The 20,024-nt window shown below is 41.7% G+C and overlaps 1 protein-coding gene across 1 annotated transcript in view; it reads right to left on the reverse strand.

Annotated features, from left to right (window-relative positions):
- kirrel1b (kirre like nephrin family adhesion molecule 1b) overlaps positions 1–20,024 on the reverse strand; it is an 88,269-nt gene that overhangs the window by 35,595 nt on the left and 32,650 nt on the right. Inside the window, 4 exon segments of the mRNA XM_055151876.1 lie at positions 3,450–3,555; positions 4,477–4,627; positions 16,025–16,182; positions 17,332–17,481. Coding sequence (XP_055007851.1) covers positions 3,450–3,555; positions 4,477–4,627; positions 16,025–16,182; positions 17,332–17,481 — 565 coding nt within the window.

The following is a 20,024-nucleotide window of genomic DNA, read 5'->3' on the forward strand; positions in this document are numbered from 1 at the left end:
GATTAAGGTTATGGTACACATATTTTATCTGTATTTGAAGATGAGGGTCAGGAGAGGGTTTAAACCAAAACTAAACCAGGATTAAATTAGGAATAGACCAGGTCAAAACCAGAACTAAACCAGGTCTAAACAAGGTCTAAACCAGGATTAAACCTGGTCTTTGTGGAGTTCTTATGCTGGACCCTATCTTGGTATAGGTAAAGGTTAGGGGAGGATCTAAACTGGGGCAAAACCAGGTCTAAACCAAAGCTGAACCAGGTCTAAACCAGAGCTAAATCTGGAGTAAACTCAGTGTTAGTGAGGTCCCTATATGCTGGACCCTATCTTGGTATAGACAAAGGTTAGGGGAAGGTCTAAAAAAGTCTAAACCAGGGGTGGACCAGGTCTAAACCAGGTCTAAACCAGCAGGTCTAAACAAGCAGATCTAAACCAAGTCTCAACCACATCTAAACCAGGTTTAAACCAGGGGTGAACCATGTCTAAACCATGGTATAAACAAGGTCTAAACCAGGTCTAAACCAGGCTTAACCAGGTCTAAACCAGGTCTAAACCAAGTCTAAACCAAGTCTAAACCAAGTCTAAACCAGGTCTAAACCAGATCTAACCAGGTCTAAACCAGATCTAACCAGGTCTAAACCAGGTCTAAGCCAGGTCTAAACCAGGTCTAAATCAGATCTAACCCAGTCTGAACTAGGTCTAAACCAGATCTAACAGGTCTAAAACCAGATCTAACCAGGTCTAACAAGGTCTAAACCAGATCTAACAGGTCTAAACCAGTCTAAACCAATCTAAACCAGATCTAACCAGTCTAAACCAGGTCTAACCAGGTCTAAACAGGTCAGATCTAACCAGTCTAAACCAGGTCTAAACCAGGTCTAACCAGGTCTAAACCAGATCTAACCAAGTCTAAACCAGGTCTAACCAGGTCTAAACCAGGTCTAAACCAGATCTAAACCAGATCTAACCAAGTCTAAACCAGGTCTAACCAGGTCTAAACCAGGTCTAACGAGGTCTACAACAGATTTAACCAGGTCTAAACCAGATCTAACCAAGTCTAAACCAGGTCTAACCAGGTCTACAACAGATCTAACCAGGTCTAAACTACATCTAACCAGGTCTAAACCAGGTCTAAACCAAATCTAACCAAGTCTAAACCAGGTCTAATCTAACCAAGTCTAAACCAGGTCTAACCAGGTCTAAACCAGGTGTAAACCAAATCTAAACCAGGTCTAAACCAGGTCTAACCAAGTCTAAACCAGTCTAACCAGGTCTACAACAGATCTAACCAGGTCTAAACCAAAGTCTAAACCAATCTAACCAAGTCTAAACCAGGTCAAACCAGGTCTAAACCAGGTGTAAACCAGGTCTAAACCAGGTCTAAACCAGGTCTTGTTAAAGTCTGACTATGCTATCAGTGCTTTGAGTGCTAACAGGAGTATTTGATGAGGGGTTAACCACTCCCTCTGCCAAATGTATCAGAAAAGCCCATAACATCCAGCTCCGAACTGTTAAACGGCATTTTAATACTGGCGCGATGGGCACAGGGCCTAAGCACCTGGCACCCGTCCCATCTGAGAATACACCTCCTCCTAAAGCGCGCGCTGTTAGCTACTTAGAGAGCGCGGTGTGTGCGCGGGGCTAGCTAATGCTGCATCATCGCGCACAAATCAGCTGTTAATTGTGTCTCGGTTCAATACTGTCACCGATTCTGGTCTGTAAGCACAAATTACCCATCAGGCCTTTCTCCGGAGAGTGTTACGAGCAGACTGCAACAGACGCGAGCAGAAGTATCCGAGTTTAATGGGCGATGCTCAGAAGCAAAGAGGAGCAGAGGCACTACACTGAGACGGCTTAGAAACAGAACAGAGGAGGAGGGCCACGCTGTGTTAATTGATTTAATTTATAGAATCATTTTGTGAACTTTGCATAAGTATTTTATGTGCTTTATATAACTTCTTCTAGACTATAACATTAATAGGTCTTTTAGTTGCCATGGGCGATTATCTGTGGGCCTCTCTCTGGTTGTATTATTTTGCATGGAACTGCAGATCTCAACAGCAAATAAGTTCTACACACAATGCAAAGCCATTTTAAACCCTCCCAGAGAAACAGGTCAGTGTTCACTTGAACATGAACACTGGACATTTTACACAATTCATCCCTCTTAAAAGTGGGTTTAGTGGAATAAGGTTTTTATATAAAGAATATATTTCACTCTGTTTCCTGTATTCCTGTACGATGGGCGGGTTGTTGGATCTGTTGTTTTCTGTACCCCATAATGAGCGAGTTACTATGGGGGTGCTTATTATTGGTGGTTTTTAGATTCTAGAATGTGATCATGTTATACTAATAGATGGGGGCAAGAGACAGATTTTCCAGTTGATCACATTATACTTTGTCATAAAATTTGTAAAAGGTAAAGTCACAGATGTTGAACCTGATCATTATTACTGACAATTAGACACTTTTGTATTATGACCAAAATTGTAATTTCTACAATATTCATTTTTCCATCCCCCTGTCTGTATTAAATATTATTAGCCCATAGAATTTAATGAAGTCATCTTAAACACGGCAGTTGGGTTGGTTGTTATGGGAATGGTTGTTGTTGGTTGTTATGGGAATGGTTATGGGTGGGTTGTTACCTGTATCCCGTGAAGGGCAGGTTGCTATGGGGATGGTTGCTATGGTTGTTATGGGGATGGTTGTTATGGGGGGGCTGTTACCTGTATCCCCTGATGGGCAGGTTGCTATGGGAATGGTTGCTATGTGGATGGTTGCAATGGGGTTGGTTGTTATGGGTCTGTTGATATGGGGATGGTTGTTATGGATATGGTTGCTATGGGAATGGTTGTTATGGGGAATGGTTGTTATGGGTTGTTGATATGGGATGGTTGTTATGGATATGGTTGTTATGGAGTGGTTGTTATGGGCAGGTTGCTATGGAGATGGTTGCTATGGGGTTGGTTGTTATGGGCGGGTTGCTATGGGGATGGTTGTTATGGATAGGTTGTTACCTGTATCCCCTGATGAGCAGGTTGCTATGGGGATGGTATCTATGGGTAATGGTTGTTATGGGTGGTTTGTTACCTGTATCCCATGATGGGCGGGTTGCTATGGAGATGGTTGCTATGCAGTTGGTTGTTACGAGTGGGTTGTTACCTGTATCCCATGATGGGCGGGTTGCTATGGAGATGGTTGCTATGCGGTTGGTTGTTATGCGTGGGTTGTTACCTGTATCCCATGATGGGCGGGTTGCTATGGAGATGGTTGCTATGCAGTTGGTTGTTACGGTGGGTTGTTACCTGTATCCCATGATGGGCGGGTTGCTATGGAGATGGTTGCTATGCAGTTGGTTGTTATGCGTGGGTTGTTACCTGTATCCCATGATGGGCGGGTTGCTATGGAGATGGTTGCTATGCGGTTGGTTGTTATGCGTGGGTTGTTACCTGTATCCCATGATGGGCGGGTTGGCAGTGGCCTGACAGGTGAAGGTGACTCTCTCTCCCTCCAGGACGGAGCGTGGTTCGATGGACAGGGTCACAGTGGGCGGGTCTGAAACACAGGAAATACAAATATAGTATTTCATTATATTAATACCTGTGGAGTTCTAAAGCCTGGTGTTTTAGTCCTCTATCGTGGGGAATTTAAACCGTACTGTGAACTAGGGATGGGCATGATTAATCGATTAATCGATAATTGATCATTAAGAATTTCATCAATTACGTTCATTTTAATCGACAAACCGAATGTAGGTTGCTGTGTGTAGCGTGACCAAACGGGGGTCCGTACATGTGTCTCTGCACTCAGAAGGAGCGAGACACAAACAGTCGGTCAGTCTGCAACGCAAATGCGTATTTAACGATGACTTGTACAAGAAATTCCACGCTTTCCGTTGCGTTCGGGACAAGTGTGAGTCCACGTGCACAGTGTATAAAGCAGGACATATGTTTCGGTGTCCAGTTGGAAAAAGTTTTACCAGGTGAGAGTCGCGCAATGTCGATGACGAGTCCCCACCTCCCTCCCCCCGTACAGTGTCCTGGTTTTGACAAACACAAATCTGGTCACAGTAACCTGTATTCCACTGAGTCATGTCTTTTAATCCGACAGAAGCTGAATGGCATCAGCAACACAAGAGCTGCAATTTTATCTTCACTGAGTTTATGCAAATTAGTGATGTGGTTTTAAGTTTTGTTTCTGTGAGAGTTGCGCAAAACTGAATTAAACACATTATAATGTCAAACGGATTGATGTGGCTCTAGAGTGGTCACGGTTTATATGTCGTAAAGTTGAATTTATTTATGCAGTTTAGTAGTGCAGATAGTAATAATAATGATGGTCATTTTAATATAAACACGTTAATGATTAATCGATAAACGATTGTTAATTCTTCCGACGATCGATTAAGAAAATTTCATCGAATGCCCATCCCTACTGTGAACCACACTAACACTAAAGTGAACAGTCTATACTTACGGTGCACGTTGAGCATGACGGAGGTCCTCTTGCCCATGGGCACGGCCGGGTTTGAGGCGATACAGGCGAAAGTCCTGCCACTGTCTGTGTCTGCTGGTGTGATGGGCAGGTAACTCCGAGTGGTCACACGCTTCCTGTCCGGTAACACCTCCTGAGGATGAGACGACATTGGATCAGTAAGAACACAATATACAAGTGTGACCTATGACATGAGGAGCTGAGTGTGTAAATATTACATTTTGAGGAGAGAGACCACATGAAAAAAAGAACCACATGAAAAATACTAGACAATCATTACAGGCAAAATATTGACACTGTCAAATAAAGGAGGTACAAAGATTAAGGAGCACTGCACGACCTCTGTTGGCCCCAGAGAAAGAGAGAGGGTCAGAGAGAGAAGAAGGTGAGGACCGGAGAGAGGTGGATAGAAGAGTGAGAGAAAAGGGAAGAGAGAAAGAGGAGAGAGAAGAGAAGTGAGAGAGGAGAAGCATAAGAGGGGAGAGGGAAGGAAAGGGAGAGAGAGCTGAGGTGTGGAGAGGTGAAAGAGAAAGAGAGAGGAGTGAGAGGTAAGAGAGGAAGAGAGGTGAGAGAGGAGGAGACATGAGAGAGGAGAAGTGAGGTGAGAGGAGGAGAGGTAAGAAAGGAGAGGTGTGAGAGGGGAGAGGCAAGAGAGAAAGAGGAATGAGAGGAGAGGTGAGAAGAGGAGCGGTGAGAGAGTAGGAGAGGTGTGCAGAAAGGGGAGAGAAGAGGAGGAGAGGTGAGAAAGAAAGAGGAGTGAGAAGAGAAGTGAGACAGGAGGAGAGGTGAGAGGACGAGAGCCGAGGACGGAGAAGTGAGAGAGGAGGAGAGGTCAGAGGAGAAGAGGAGAGGTGAGAGGAGGAGGGGAAGAGGAGAGGGGTGAGTAGAGGAGAGGTGAGAGGAGGAGGGGAAGAGGAGAGGGGTGAGTAGAGGAGAGGTGAGAGGAGGAGCAGTGAGAGAGGAGGAGAGGTGTGCAAAAAGGGGAGAGAAGAGGAGGAGAGGCGAGAAAGAAAGAGGAGTGAGAAGAGAAGTGAGAGAGGAGGAGAGGCGAGGATGGAGAAGTGAGAGAGGAGGAGAGGTGTGCAAAAAGGAGAGGTGAGAGGAGGAGAGAAGAGAAGAGGAGGAGAGGAGAGGTAAGAAAGAAAGAGGAGTGAGAAGAGAAGTGAGAGAGGGGAGGAGAGGAGAGAGGAGGAGATGTGAGAAAAGAGGAGGGGTGTGAGAGGAGGAGAGGGAGGTCCACATAAATGGTGCTGGTGTAGGAGCTGTGTGGCTTTAGCTGGAGCACGTTGGTTTGATGAGCGGTTTGTGAGGAAAACCTCTTCATCTGTTTTACAAGCTCAGCCTCTCCCACTCAGCTCCTCATTCAGCTGCACGGGGACTCACACGAGGAAGAGGAGAGCCGCAGACATGATCTAAAGTCAGTGCGTTCGAGATGTGAAGGGGAGCGTGTGGACCACAGTTTGAGAAACACAACTACAACACATTAAAGGCTGGAGGTCACAGGAGCAGCTCTGTTGTTGTAAATTGAAGCTTTTAAAAGTACACGTGTACGCAGCTCTGCCAACGTTATGTGCTGCTGACGCTCCTGGTGTAGATTGTGGGTTAGTCCAACATGTGACTGAAACAAAACACAACTCCAGCTCTGTTTTAATTATGTAACAGCATTACAACATGACTTCAAGCTCACAAGACTCAAATTAGCGTAATGTAAGACCTTTAAGTTATGCAGGAACTTTGAACTTTTCTATCTTTTTCAATAGAAGTCATTTGGAACCAGAGCTCGAAGGAACAACTTTGCGACCAAGCTCACTTCCTATTTGACAAGTGGGCTAAAGTATATACAGTCTAAGTACTGTCCCAGGGCAGCTGTGGCTATAGAACCAACTTGGCACAGCTGTGGTCCAAAACAAGAAAAAATATTTGATGAAGGCTTTTTTTGCCGAAACGTTATTTTGTTAATAAAAAAAGCTTTTGGACATCGGCCATCTGAGTGTGCTAAACATTTTTTCACCCATGTCTGGCTGCTCCTTGCATTTGCACCTCTACAAGAATTTTGGTGTGCGTTTTCTGTTTCTTTCCATTTAAAATCACAAGTGTGGAGTGTATTAATAAAGACTGTACAGTATGGTGACATCAAAATGATCTGAGGTTACGTTTACACTGAAACGAATCACCGTGTCGGAAAAGATCTGCATCCAGACAAGTCGTCCCTATCCACGCAGCTTTGAGCATATTTGTTTATGTTTTACAAAAATGAAACTTAAAACCACATGGCTAATTTGCAAAAAGTAAGCACTCAAAAAACTGCTTGTTATTGTGCGCTGATGCAGTTCAGCTTCTGTTGGACTAAAGGACATGACTCAGTGGAATATGAGTGTTCTTTCTGTGACAGAGGGGTGTTCTGCTGATGGTGAGTCTTTTCTGTGTGTATATTGTGTTGGAGATGGTTCATGTTAAACTTTTCAGAGATTATACATCTGCAGGTCGTACGCATAGACCGTATATATGAATGGACATATATTTTAGTCTCTTTGTGTTTTGGCGGTGAATTACTTTGCGGCGCATAGAACTACATCAGCTTATTAACGTATCAGCATTTTCAGGCGTCCACACAGTGCCGGATCAGATCCATACTCAGATGAATTCGTGGGAGCTGGCGGCGTCAGGTCGTTCTGTCTCTGGAGCCGCTTTCTGTCAGATTAGTGTGGACGGACACTGCATCCACAACGAAAACAACTAGAATATGTACTAATGTGGGCGGGGCCTAACCCTGTAAAACCATTCAAATCTAAAGCATTAGTTTACATTCTAGTTCAATAGATCCAGATTTCATTCTGATCTCTGTTTGGACACGCTGTCATTTGAATTATTTTTTACGCCAGGTGCCCTTTCTGCTGGTCTTTTAAAACTGAACAGAAATATTCTTGTAAGTTGTTAAAATTTGGACAGTTGACAATGAAATGTGGAAAAAGCATTTCAAGAGCAACAAAAACATAGTAAAGTCTGAATGAAGAGTAGCTCATGTGTAAAGCTCCCAATGTCCAAATGGTGCTTTGACAAACACTGTTCAAACATGAGTTCAGAGTCCCTGGTGCTAATGTTGTGTGTGTGTGTGAGTGTGTGTGTGTCTATAGTGTCTATGTGTGCGCGTGCGTGTTAAAGAGGAGGGGAGCGCTCGCTTTCTCCTCGTGCATCGCCCACAGCCAAACACATAAACAAACAAACCCCCCACGCTGAGACCTGCTGCTGCGCCTGTATCACTCATGTTCAGTAAACGCACCACACAAACACACACACAAAACACAAGCACACGTTTCCACTGGAGGCACAGCGGCTCAGTGGCAAAGAGACACGCCACGCTACAAGATGGTCACTGGTTTACAGCGCTTATGACAGGTCTTCATGTTTTTCTATTTATTACTTTGTTTGGTGGGACAGTGCAGTGGTAATAAATAAATAAATAAATATAAATGGTTCACACAACGTAGGGTCAGTTTACGCTCAAGGATGTATCATATATTTTTTGATTTGTTAACATATACATGATAACACTTATGGATGTGTCAAATGTCTGGAGAGAATATATCTGTTAATGCAGGGAACATCTGTCTGTGTCCCCTCCTGTTTGTTTGTTTCTTCCATAACTCTCGAACTACTCATCCGACTCATCTCACATTTGCAGGGTGTCATCTTAATGGTCTGGGTGTGTGCAGCGCCAAGTTTCATGATACCAAAGATCTTTAAAAATGACTGATATATTTTTAATATAAACAACTTTTGGAGTCACGGACACCACAGGTCACATGACACCATGGGGAAGTGTAGTCTGAGGCCCCGTCCATACTAGTACATATTCGAGTTGTTTTTGTTGTGGATGCAGTGTTCGTCCACACTAATCCGAATGAAAACGGCTCCAGTGACGGAATGATCTGACTCCGCCAGCCCCCACGAATTCATCTGAGAACAGATCTGATCCAGCACTGTGTGGACACCTGAAAACGCTGATGCGCTGATGTAGTTCTATGCACCGCGAAGTAATTCAGCGCCAAAACACTAAGAGGCTAGAATATATGTCCGTTCATATATACAGTCTGTGTGTACAACCTGCAGATGTATAATCTCTGAAAAGTTTAACATGAACCAGATTCCATGTTAAACTTTTCAGAGATAACGCGACAGAAGCACAGAACAGACTCACCATCAGCAGAACACCCCTCTGTCACAGAATGAACACTCATATTGTTGTGTCCTTCAACAGAAGCTGAACCGCATCAGCGCACAATATTGAGCTGTTTTTTGAGCGCTCAGTTTATGAAATTAGCCATGAGGTTTTAAGTTTCATTTCTGTAAAACGTAAACAAATATGCTCAAATCTGTGTGGATAGGGAAGGCTTACGGACACAGAAACGACGTGTCTGGATGCAAATCGTTTCCGATATGGTGATACGCGGATTTGTTTCAGTGTAAACATAGTCTGAGAATCATAAGGCTTCTTCGGGCCACAATTCACTTTTCAGAGCTTTTAACCTTTGGGGACAGTCTGTTGTCCCTCTAGCTCGACGGACACTCTGGAAGTCGTTTGTACCACACCCCACACCGCTTCAGCGCTTCTCTATAATTTGATAAAGTGATTAAATTGATATTATGTATTATTATGTGTTGTATTAAGCATTGCTTGCTGCCTGAAATATGAATTACCTTCGGGATAACAAAGTATCTATCAGTCTAGTTATCAGTCTACTGGATTTTCCTTTCCTTCTCATGTTCCCTCTCCAGTTGTATTTACAGTGATTTGTGCATGTTTGAGTCATCTTTATTCTCCTCTATTCAAGACATCATTGCTCTGATACACCCCTGTTTATCATGGTTCATGCGCTGTAGTGGTTGTTTTTGATTATTTTGGTGTATCTTTTTCCTTTAGTGCAGTGTGCCCTTTTATTTTGAAATTTTCCTGTCTGCTTGTAGTTTTGAGTTTTACTTCCTGTCTTGATTGTTTGCTCCACCTGATGTGTTTCACTTGTGTCTGTGAGTTCTCCTCTGCCCTTAGTGGGTCCATTGTATTTGCCTTTGTCTTTGTCTTCGTTCTTTCAAGGCAGTTGAGTTTCAATTTTTGGATTTTTTGGATTTATGGATTTGGTTTGTTATTAAATGACTTTAAAGCAGTCATGCATTTTAGGTCCTCCCTTTGTTTCCACGTTTCCACTGTTTTCAACACCACCGGTACACAAATATATATTTTATTTTATATACATTTTATATTACAATTTAAAATGTCCAAATAATAACAAAGTGATCCACTAGTGTCATTGATTATAATTTCCAGACACAAGCACAACAAGCTCTTCTTTATAGAGCCTGAACCTGACTTTTCCTCAGTACAGATATGTTATAAAAGCAGCTATTCAGGTCAAATTAAGTCAGGAAGTGCACATTAGCAGGCTAGTTGTTGTTAGTTCTGAAAGTTATAAAAAAGCTTATGAACTAATCTCTGAGACTCTGAATGCAAAAGGTAAGTGAGGAAAAACTTTTGAAATGAACTAGTTCTGTTTTTCACGTTTTAATATCGGGTACAGCGCCTTCAAGCAAACTTTATAACTAGGCTCAAACAGAACTACAATTATAAAGTACACACTGTTTTTCTGTTGCAAAGTGAAGGAACATTGTGAAACAGCAGTCACAATTTGATTTTTGTGGACAGTTTGTTCCTGTTTCTTTGAGTAAACACATTCTCAAAGATTCTTGTTTTAACTCAGTTCAAAGTTGAAAGTGAAAATGCAAAGTATATTTGAGTCATAATCAGTGGTGGATGAAGTAACCAGTTTTTACTTCAGTAAAAATACAAATACAGCAGTAGAAAGTGTTTGTACTTTTATGAGGATTATACTGACAACATTTAAAGGTCCTATATTATATAAATTGAACTAATAATAAAGGGTTCCTCAGACGTGTGTGAATGAAACAAAACACAACCAGGACTGTTTTTGATGAGGAAACAATTTTCTAACATGACTTAAAGCTTACAAGAGTCAATTTTGCGTAATATAGTACGTTTAAGGCTAGGTTTATATGATGACGGTCTGAACAGAAGATGCAAAAGTGGTGTTGCGTCTTCACTTTATTCTGCATTTAGATGAGCATTTTCGGTAGTAAATCTACGTGCATACGGTGACGCAAAAGTGTGTGGAATTTGATTGAGTATGTTTGTACTTAAAGCAACAAGGACGTCTTTGGACATACGAAAGTTTTCACGGCACGCATTTTCATCAGCTACTTCCTTCCACAAAGTTGTCCCACCATTGACTGATTCTCCAGGTCTCGTCCATAACCGTCTGGCAGAGTCCTGCACGGGTCCATTTTTGGAGACCTGCACACGCCCGCACCCGCGCAGTACAGCACCGCACCCGTCCGTTAACCGTGATTATATCAAAGTTAAACCCGCACCTGCCCGGACCTGTTAACATGCCCGCCCGTGCCCTTGATAAATCACACACAAATTAAAAGCATTCTAACTGAAGCGTCCATCAGAATGCAAATTGAAGAGTTACGACTCCAAGAATGACAATCACGAAATGAAATGAAACGGTTACGCTTTCTTCATAACGAATACGAATTCACAGACGCGACGCGACTGTCATCACTTCACAGGCACTATTTACAGAGCAGAAGAAACATTGATCGAGATGCCGGATTTTGGGCCGCACACACCACGGACTGAACCAGGACTAACCCAGGACTAACCCTGGACTGATTCCCAGGCTGTACCAGGACTAAACCAGGATTGAACCAGGATTAAAACAGGATTAAACCACTGTCGGGACAGGTCCAGAGGTGTGCCCGCGTAGTCCGTCGAGTGACAGCAGGTGAAAGGACTGGCGGAGGTAAGCGCTGTACTTTGCGGGCACCTGCTCCACGGGCTCAGCGTTCTCTCTCTCTTAAGTCCAAGATTAGTCCTGCTTTAGTCCTGCTTTAGTCCTGCTTTAGTCCTGCTTTAGTCTTGCTTTAGTCTTGCTTTAGTCTTGCTTTAGTCTTTTAGTTTAGTCTTGCTTTAGTCTTGTCTTGCTGCTTAGTCCTGCTTTAGTCTTGCTTTTAGTCCTTTAGTCTTTTAGTCTTGCTTTAGTCTGCTTTAGTCTTTAGTCTTTTAGTCTTTAGTCCTTGCTTTTAGTCAGTCCTGCTTTAGTCTTGCTTAGTCTTGCTTTAGTCTGCTTTAGTCTTGCTTAGTCTTGCTTTAGTCTTTTAGTCTTGTCTTTTAGTAGTCTGCTTTAGTAGTCTTGCTTTAGTCTTGCTTAGTCTGCTTTAGTCTTTAGTCTTGCTTTAGTCCTGCTTTAGTCTTTTTAGTCTTGCTTTAGTCTTTTTAGTCTTGCTTTTTAGTCTGCTTTAGTCTTGTCTTTTTAGTCTTTTAGTCTTGCTTTAGCTTTAGTCTTTTAGTCTTGCTTTAGTCTGCTTTAGTCTTTTTAGTCTTTTTCTTAGTCTTGCTTTAGTCTTTTAGTCTTGCTTAGTCTTGCTTTAGTCTTTTAGTCTTGTCTTTTTAGTCCTTTTAGTCTTTTAGTCTGCTTTAGCTTTAGTCTTGCTTTAGTCTTTTTAGTCTGCTTTAGTCCTGCTTTAGTCTGCTTTAGTCTGCTGCTTTAGTCCTGCTTTAGTCCTGCTTTAGTCTGCTTTAGTCTTGCTTTAGTCTTTAGTCTTTTAGTCTTTAGTCTTTTAGTCTTTTAGTCCTGCTTTAGTCCTTTTAGTCCTGCTTTAGTCTTGCTTTAGTCCAGTCCTTTAGTCCTGCTTAGTCCTGCTTTAGTCCTGCTTTAGTCCTGCTTTAGTCTTGCTTTAGTCTTAGTCCTTTAGTCTGTCTAGTCTTAGTCCTGCTTTAGTCCTGCCTTTAGTCCTGTCTTTTAGTCCTAGTCCTGTCTGCCTGCTAGTAAGTCACTCCTGCCAGCAAGTCCCTTTAAAGTTCCAGAACTTTAAAACCCGCCCGTTTCAGCAACTATTTGCCCGTACCCGTCGGCTCGCCTGTGACCAACTGGTGCATCTGGAATTTGACAGAGGTGATTGCAGATCCTTTTCTGTTCACTAATCGTATCTCTGCAGATTCTCGATATTTGTTGGGAGCCTCCTGTAAGTTTATTAGAGCTGGAAATGATCCCACATGATTGTTTCTGTGTACTGTGTTTATGTGACGTAAACGTGTACGCGACGTGAGCAGATCTGACCAGAGTTTTGCGTCTTGGGCAGTGTAGACGGAAACGTTACGGCGGAAAAATCACCATCTAAACAAAAGACACTTCTGATCAAATATGGTCGTTTTTACCCGCAAGCATTCTCATGTAAACAGGCCCTAAATGTTGTCAGTATAATCCTAATCCTCACCCCTGTTTATTTGTTTAACTGAAACCAAACTGTTTTTAAGTGTAGAATCTGCTGACTACATTTCCAACAAAAACAGGTTTTCTCTTTGTCCCATCTTCTCACACCCTCGCAGTTTTCTCACTGAATCCGACCTAAAAGTGAAGCCGCCATTGTTTAATTAAAAAGAAGTGTCAGACTCAAGAAAGAACAAGATTCCACTGTTAACAGGATTTAACAGAAAAACACAGCTCCGGGCCTTTTCTCCGCACCTTTTCCAAACAAACAATATGTCCTCTCAAAGAAACAATTCATTTAAGTATCTGCGCTTTACTCAAACGTGCATTGTGTTACTTTTCCGGTGGAGGGTTCGTCAAATGCTTTTGTCCACGGAGATGTTATTGCTTTCTCTGGAATGTTTCACAGTTATTAATCATTTCTATCTTCATGGAGACCAAACCAGACCAAGTTACAGGTCAGATCTGCGGAGAGGCGACCCCACTCAGTCAGAATGTTTGTTTTTCTAGGTATTTTTGAGCTATAAAACCACCTGTAATTAAGTAAATTTAAAGTAGAGCTCTTTAATGTCACACTGTGGAACATTCCAGACAGAGAAACGACGTATCCATAGAAACAAGCAGGTGAAGGACCCCCAGCCAAAAAGTTACATAGTGCAGCTTTAAGTCATTTTTACACTGGAAACTTTTTACTTTTACGTCAAGGGGTGTGCAAAAATATCAAAATATCGATATATCGCATCGTTTAATGTGCTGATACAGTATCGATATCGTGGGCTGCTGTATCGATATATCGTCAAGAGTATTTTAGGTATATTTTTACTAAATTAGTTTGTGTGAGAGCTACAGTTGTGTTGACATTTTCACTGTTTTGAGTAAAATGGATGTTTTTCACATTCACTTTTCACAAACTTAGTGGACTTTTAGTATCAGTGGCAACATTTAGCCTTTTTTACAATGAACCGTATCGAATCGATGTGAAATATATTGTATTGAATCATATTGAATCAAAAGCTCACTGTATCGGAAAGCGTATCGTATCGTGGCCTATGTATCGAGATATGTATCGTATCGGTAACTTCTTAATGATACCCAGCCCTAGTACTTTCTACTCCACTATGTAACAAGTGTTTTCTTACTACTATGTAATGACAGTGTAATAACTATTATGTGTAATTAGCTGAGATGGATGATCAGAAGATTGAGGGTAGGACTACAGGAGGGCAGGGGCAGTAAATGAGGACAACAGAATGGTTGAAAATAAATAACGTGTATTGTACAAAAATGAGTGAAATAACCCAATGTATAAAAAAGCTGCAGCTAAACAAAAATCAGATCAAACAGATACAACATTAATTAAATGTGAACTACGATCAACTTTATTATTAGTATTAGTATTAGTATTTTCCGGGCTATTAGACGCGCTCTTAAGCCTCTAACCGCATCAAAAAAACGGCCGCGCGCCCCACAATCCAGAGCGAATCCACGAATCCACTCGGGTGTCCCAGCACGACTTGAGTAAACTACAAAGCCGCACCACCCGCAGAACACGCAAACACACACAGAGCAGACAGCGAACGCGTAGCAACAAACACCCACAGCCACACTCATCACTCCACACCGACGAGGAACGGAACGGAGAAACGAACCGAAAAAGCGAATCAAATGTGCTACTTCTAGACACAACTGAACAACTGAGTCACTGCGAACACGCCGACAATCCGTTGGTCCCAGACACACCCTCCCTACACGCCACAACTGAACAAAGCCCAGAGTCACCGTGAACGCACCAAACAAACAAAACCACTGACCCATCCATTCGTTTAAAGTCCAGTGCGGTTTATTTGTGAAAAAAGTTTGAAAATAGACCATTTAATAGTGCGGAAAATACGGTATGTTAAGGGTCCATAATCAGTTATTGTGAAAGGGTGCAATGTCCATTAAGGGCGAATTATCAGACAGTTGAGTAGTTGGTGTAGCTCAAGTAGGTGGGAGAGAACAGACTGTTAGCCTCCTACCAGACCGGAGACTTTCTCAAAGGATGGTCCTAGCTCGCCATCACGTTAGACCCAATTTCAATTCAAATGCCCAGCACATAACAATGTCCCAACAACAGGTCTAGTTGATCAGAGCTCTCAGGGACCATTTTATACTCAGTCTGCTAGATTGTGATTGGATAATTGGTGGAGCGGGCGGTGTAATGGGTAATGACGTGTCATGTGGTACACGGGAAAACCTGGGTTGGATCTTTACCTAACCGGATTGGATTTAACCCTGGTTACAACTACATTTTAGATCTGGACTGAAAAGTAAAAAGTACTTTTCTGTATGGTTTGAGACCTGCTGAAACAATTCAGACTCTATTTTTAGCACTTTTAATTAACGCTTAACACTTTTAATTTGTTAACATTACAACTTTTTGCAAACTAAAAACACAAAAACAGAAACAGAAAAACAAAGAAATCACTTAAAATCAGCTGAATTCTTTATCAAAATCATTACATTTCATCCTTTAATTGTTCTTAAAATCATTATCAAATACTTTTACTTTTTACTCTTAAAGTAAATTTTTAAATAGGTACTTTAATACTTTTACTTCAGTAGATTTTTTCTTTACTTTTCTTCAGTAAATTTTTTTTAATACTAGTATACTTTTAATACTTAGTATTTCTTTGCTCCTGTATGTAGATTTTTTCATACTTTTCTTTAGTATTTCTTTGCTCCTGTATGTGTACTTTTACTTGAGTAAATTCTTCATGTGATACTTTTACTTTTACTTTAGTATTTCCTTGCTCCAGGACTTGTACTTTTACTGAAGTATATTTTTCATGCGATACTTTTACTCTTACTTGAGTATTTCTTTGCTCCTGTATTTGTACTTTGACTTAAGTAGATTTTTTCATGATACTTGAATTTTTACTTGAGTATTTCATTTCCACAGGACTTGTACTTTTACTTAAGTAAAATTTTCATGTGATATTTTTACTTTTACTTGAGTATTTCCTTGAACCAGGATCTGTACACGTTTCACGTTTGAGGTTTAACAAGAATCTTTGAGAATGTGTTTACTCAAAGAAACAGGTACTGTCCACAAATCATCTCCATAGTAACAAGCAGGTGACGGAGCCCCAACAGAAAGTTCCGTAGTGTGCTTTAAGAGGATGTGTGAGTATGTGTGGACTCACGGTGGACTGGTGCGCTCCGTCCACCGCGGCCCCGTCCTTGGTCCACTGGATGTGAGCGGCGGGTTTGGCCCCTCTCGTCACACAGCTCAGGTTATAGGGAGTCCCGGCCATCAGCAACAGCTCAGGGGCGCCCTCTAGGTGTGGGTCCTCCGGCGGTACTGCACACACACACACACACACACACACACAAATAATAATAAACTACACACTCAAGACAGAGCTAACAGAACCAGGACTAAAGCAGGTCTAAACCAGGGCTAAACTAGGACTGAACCAGGACTAAAACAGGACTAAACCAGGACTAAACCAAGACTGAACCGGGACTAAACCAGGACTAAACCAGGTGCACCTCCTGGCCCTCCCAACACTCAGTCCTGGTTCAGTCCTGGTTTAGACCTGGTTTAATCTTGGTCTAGTCTTAGTTTAGTCCTGTTTTAGTCCTGGTTTAGACCCGGTTTAGTCCTGGTGTAGTCCTGGTTAGAACACAATTTCTTTGGCACCATTTTGAGGCCTGAAGTGCAATGTCAAATAAATTAAATTGTAAACCATACAGAAATAATAATAATAAAATCTATTTATTCAAATAGGGCAGCAATTAAATAATATTTTAGAAGCATATGTTAGTAGTGATTCTTGAGAGTCGGGACAAAACAGGTCCTCTCAGGTAGAAATATTGTGATAAAAATTCAAATTTCCAGTTTTTTTTTAAATAGTCTTAATAGTCATACTTATTCTGATTAATTGTTGCTGCCCTAATTTCAGGCACAGAAATGTACGAGTTAGAGAAGACACATTAAAGGTATTACGCTAAAATGGACCTTTGAGAGCTTTAAGTCATGTTCTAATGTTGTTACTTTATCAAAAACAGACGTGGAGTTGTGTTTTGTTTCATTCAAACATATTTGAGTAATTCTGGATAATTAGTCTACATGTCTAACTCTCCAAAAATCTAAATCCTCTGTTCCACCTTGTGATGTCATGAAGCAGTCATTTTCAAGTTAACTGCTACATTTTCCCACTTTCCCTAGGAGAAATTGGCAATGGAGTTTAAAAACACAGCAGTACACCTCCAATACTACCAAATTACATCACAAAGTCGAACAGAGTTTTCCGTTTGAGAGGCAAACTCAGTCTGATCTGCAGGGTTTGTGTGTTAAACAGGTGTGAATGAAACAAAACACAACTCCAGGTCTGTTTGTGATGAGGAAAGATTTTCCAAACACAATGTCAATACTAAATGTTAGTTCAGACTCTTAAATTGGATACATAAGTTTTGTATAGTTGTGTTAAAAGTGTGTTAAACTCACTGAGCACGTTGAGCTTGGCCCTCCTGGAGCGCAGCGCCGCCTCTGTGGCCTGACACTCGTACTGAGAGTCATCGGACAGCTCCGCGTGAGAGATCTCCAGGTTAAACTGTCCAGTGTCCAGAGCACGAAGGATGCGATAACGAGGCCATGCTGAAAAGAAACAACAAAAAATATATACATCAAGTTAAGTTTTATTAAAGTATGTTGAAACGAAACAGCCACTTCACAAGAGGATGTACCAACAGACAAGAGAGCAATAGTGGACCTCAGTCTGCTGTACATCTCCACCTAAAAGCCTCGGGCCACTTTAGAGAGAACAGTGAGGTACAGATCTGAGCCAGAGAAAAGAAATGGTTTGAGAGGGGAGTTAAAGAGGGTATTTTTGTTAGGAAACACAATACATCTTTGAACAGAAATGGAGGCCTCAGACATCATCTATCTCCTATTTACAACTCTATCTTCAAACCTAAATCAAAACAAACAAAGAAAAAAATAGGGATAGCCAGGTCAGGCCCAGAGGTGTGACAGCAGCTAAAAAGACCCCACACTTACATGAATACGCCTAACTAACAAACAGAAACTGTAAACAAGTAGAGTATTAGTATTAGTAGTAGTATTAGTAGAGTATTAGTTTCAGAATAGTTTCAGTGTAGTTAGCGCCTCCCTTCACACAGACACAAAGAAGTGTCCTCCAGTATTTTGACCAGAACTGAAAAAGCAGCTTGAATGAGCTGCAAAACATTTTTGACCAAATAAACTTTTGTGCAGTTGACAAATTGAAATTCTCCTTTTGATAAAGTACAAAAGGTGAAACTGTTCAGTGTCCAGAGTTTGAAGGATACAGTAATATGGCCACGCTAAGAGAAACAACAAAAATATAGACTTTAACATGTGTTTTATTAAAGTATAAAAGGTGAAACTGTTCAGTGTCCAGAGTGTCAAGAAGGATACGGTAACAAGGTCATGCTAAACAACAAAAATAAATGGCTTTTATTTTTTAATGTGTCGATTTAAATTGAAGTTTACCATCTTCAAGGCACTCAAAGCTCTTTACATCAAGGAACCGCTCACCCATTCATACACACATTCATACACTCGTGCACACAGACACTGAGGGTGAGGTGGGTTCAATGTCTTGCCCAAGGACACAACCTGTGGGCCAGTGGATCTAACTACTCTACCGATCTACATGTTTATTTCAAGAGTAAGATTCAAGATTAAAATACAAATAAATATGGAAAATGTAGTGATGGGCAAATGAGACGGAGCTCAGGAGCACGTCTCGTTCTTTCTCAAACAAATCACTCTGAAGCACTGCCTCGGAGCTCGTCTCGCAGCAGCCGCTCACGTGACCAAAGTGTGGAAGTGTCGGCCCCTCCCCCTGCTGCTTCGCTCTGCGTGTCAGTCGCTTCAGTGTATCGAAGCGTTTCATTGGCTCAGCGAATGTTCCGCTCTGCGATCGGTTCAGAGTGTTCAGAGTGTTCGGCGCACTTCTGTGGTTTGACAAGTGGTAAACGCCTACAGTATGAAAGACGCACCAATATTTCTTAAAAATGTTGGTAGTGAGGAGGATTGTGTGACGTTAGTGGTGATTTTGACTTTTGGCGACTTTTGGCATTTGTTCTACAAGTGGAAAAAAGCGATCCATGGTTTGGGATCACGTTGATCTAATTCCACCGAACAAGGTCAATTTTCTTATTTACAGCTGCTATTTATGTTGCTCTTTACATATTATTTTAAATCATCATTATTATTGTTGTTGGTACGGTGTCGCTCTGCACACAAGTATTGTCTCATTGTTAAATATGTCCACTAGAGGTCAGTGTTTCTCCGAGGCCTCAGACACGTCCAAACATTTGAGACAATATTGCGACTGAGGTGTCAATGCTTCACGAGGCTCCGTTCGCCCATCACTAATGACAAAGATGGTCTTGATTTGGTCTCGATGGGCTGTGGTCTCGGTCTTGTCACGGTCTTGAGCTTAAAAAGTTTTGGTCTTGTCTCGGGCTCGACCCTCAGAGGTCTTGGTCTCGGGACCCTGTGATTTCGTACTGGTCTTAGTCTCGATTAGTGGCGTCTTGACTACGACGGTAGGTTCTAATAACACAGTGAAGCACTTCCTGTATTACCACATGACATTAGGTGGAGTGTTTTCAGTTTTAGAGAAGAACTTAGCCAAAATCTGTATGGTTTGTGTGTTAAACATGTGTGAATGAAACAAAACACAACTCCAGGTCTGTTTGTGATGAGGAAACTACACTAGAACATACAGTAGATCAGAAAACTGTAATCTGGGCCCTTTCATTGTGGAGCTGTACACCCCTGTATCGAGATTCGTATGAAACAGTTCGAGAGAGTACAGTTGCTCGTGTGTCTGTGTCTTCTGGTTTGAGACTGTTTGTATTTGAGTTCATAACAGAGCTCCAGACTCAGAAGGTCATCTCTCACAGCAGCACAAATCAAACTGTGTGGGTTTGATCTGTTTAAATAAAGCGTTTCAATTCCCTCCTCGTGTGCCAGCTGTTCACCTCCCAGTGACAAATTCTCTATAACCACGTTTAGGACGAGGACATACTGGAGATATGAAGACAATGAAAGAGCGGATCCAAAGAGTTTTAGCAAAGCATTTATCCTATGGGAATGTTTGATTTAGGCTTCCTTAAAGAGACAATATCACACTATTTTCTGATCTA

Source organism: Boleophthalmus pectinirostris, unplaced genomic scaffold, assembly GCF_026225935.1.
Source record: "Boleophthalmus pectinirostris isolate CB_2022bp ecotype Guang Dong unplaced genomic scaffold, ASM2622593v1 HiC_scaffold_16, whole genome shotgun sequence".
In the NCBI taxonomy this organism is placed as follows: domain Eukaryota; kingdom Metazoa; phylum Chordata; class Actinopteri; order Gobiiformes; family Gobiidae; genus Boleophthalmus; species Boleophthalmus pectinirostris.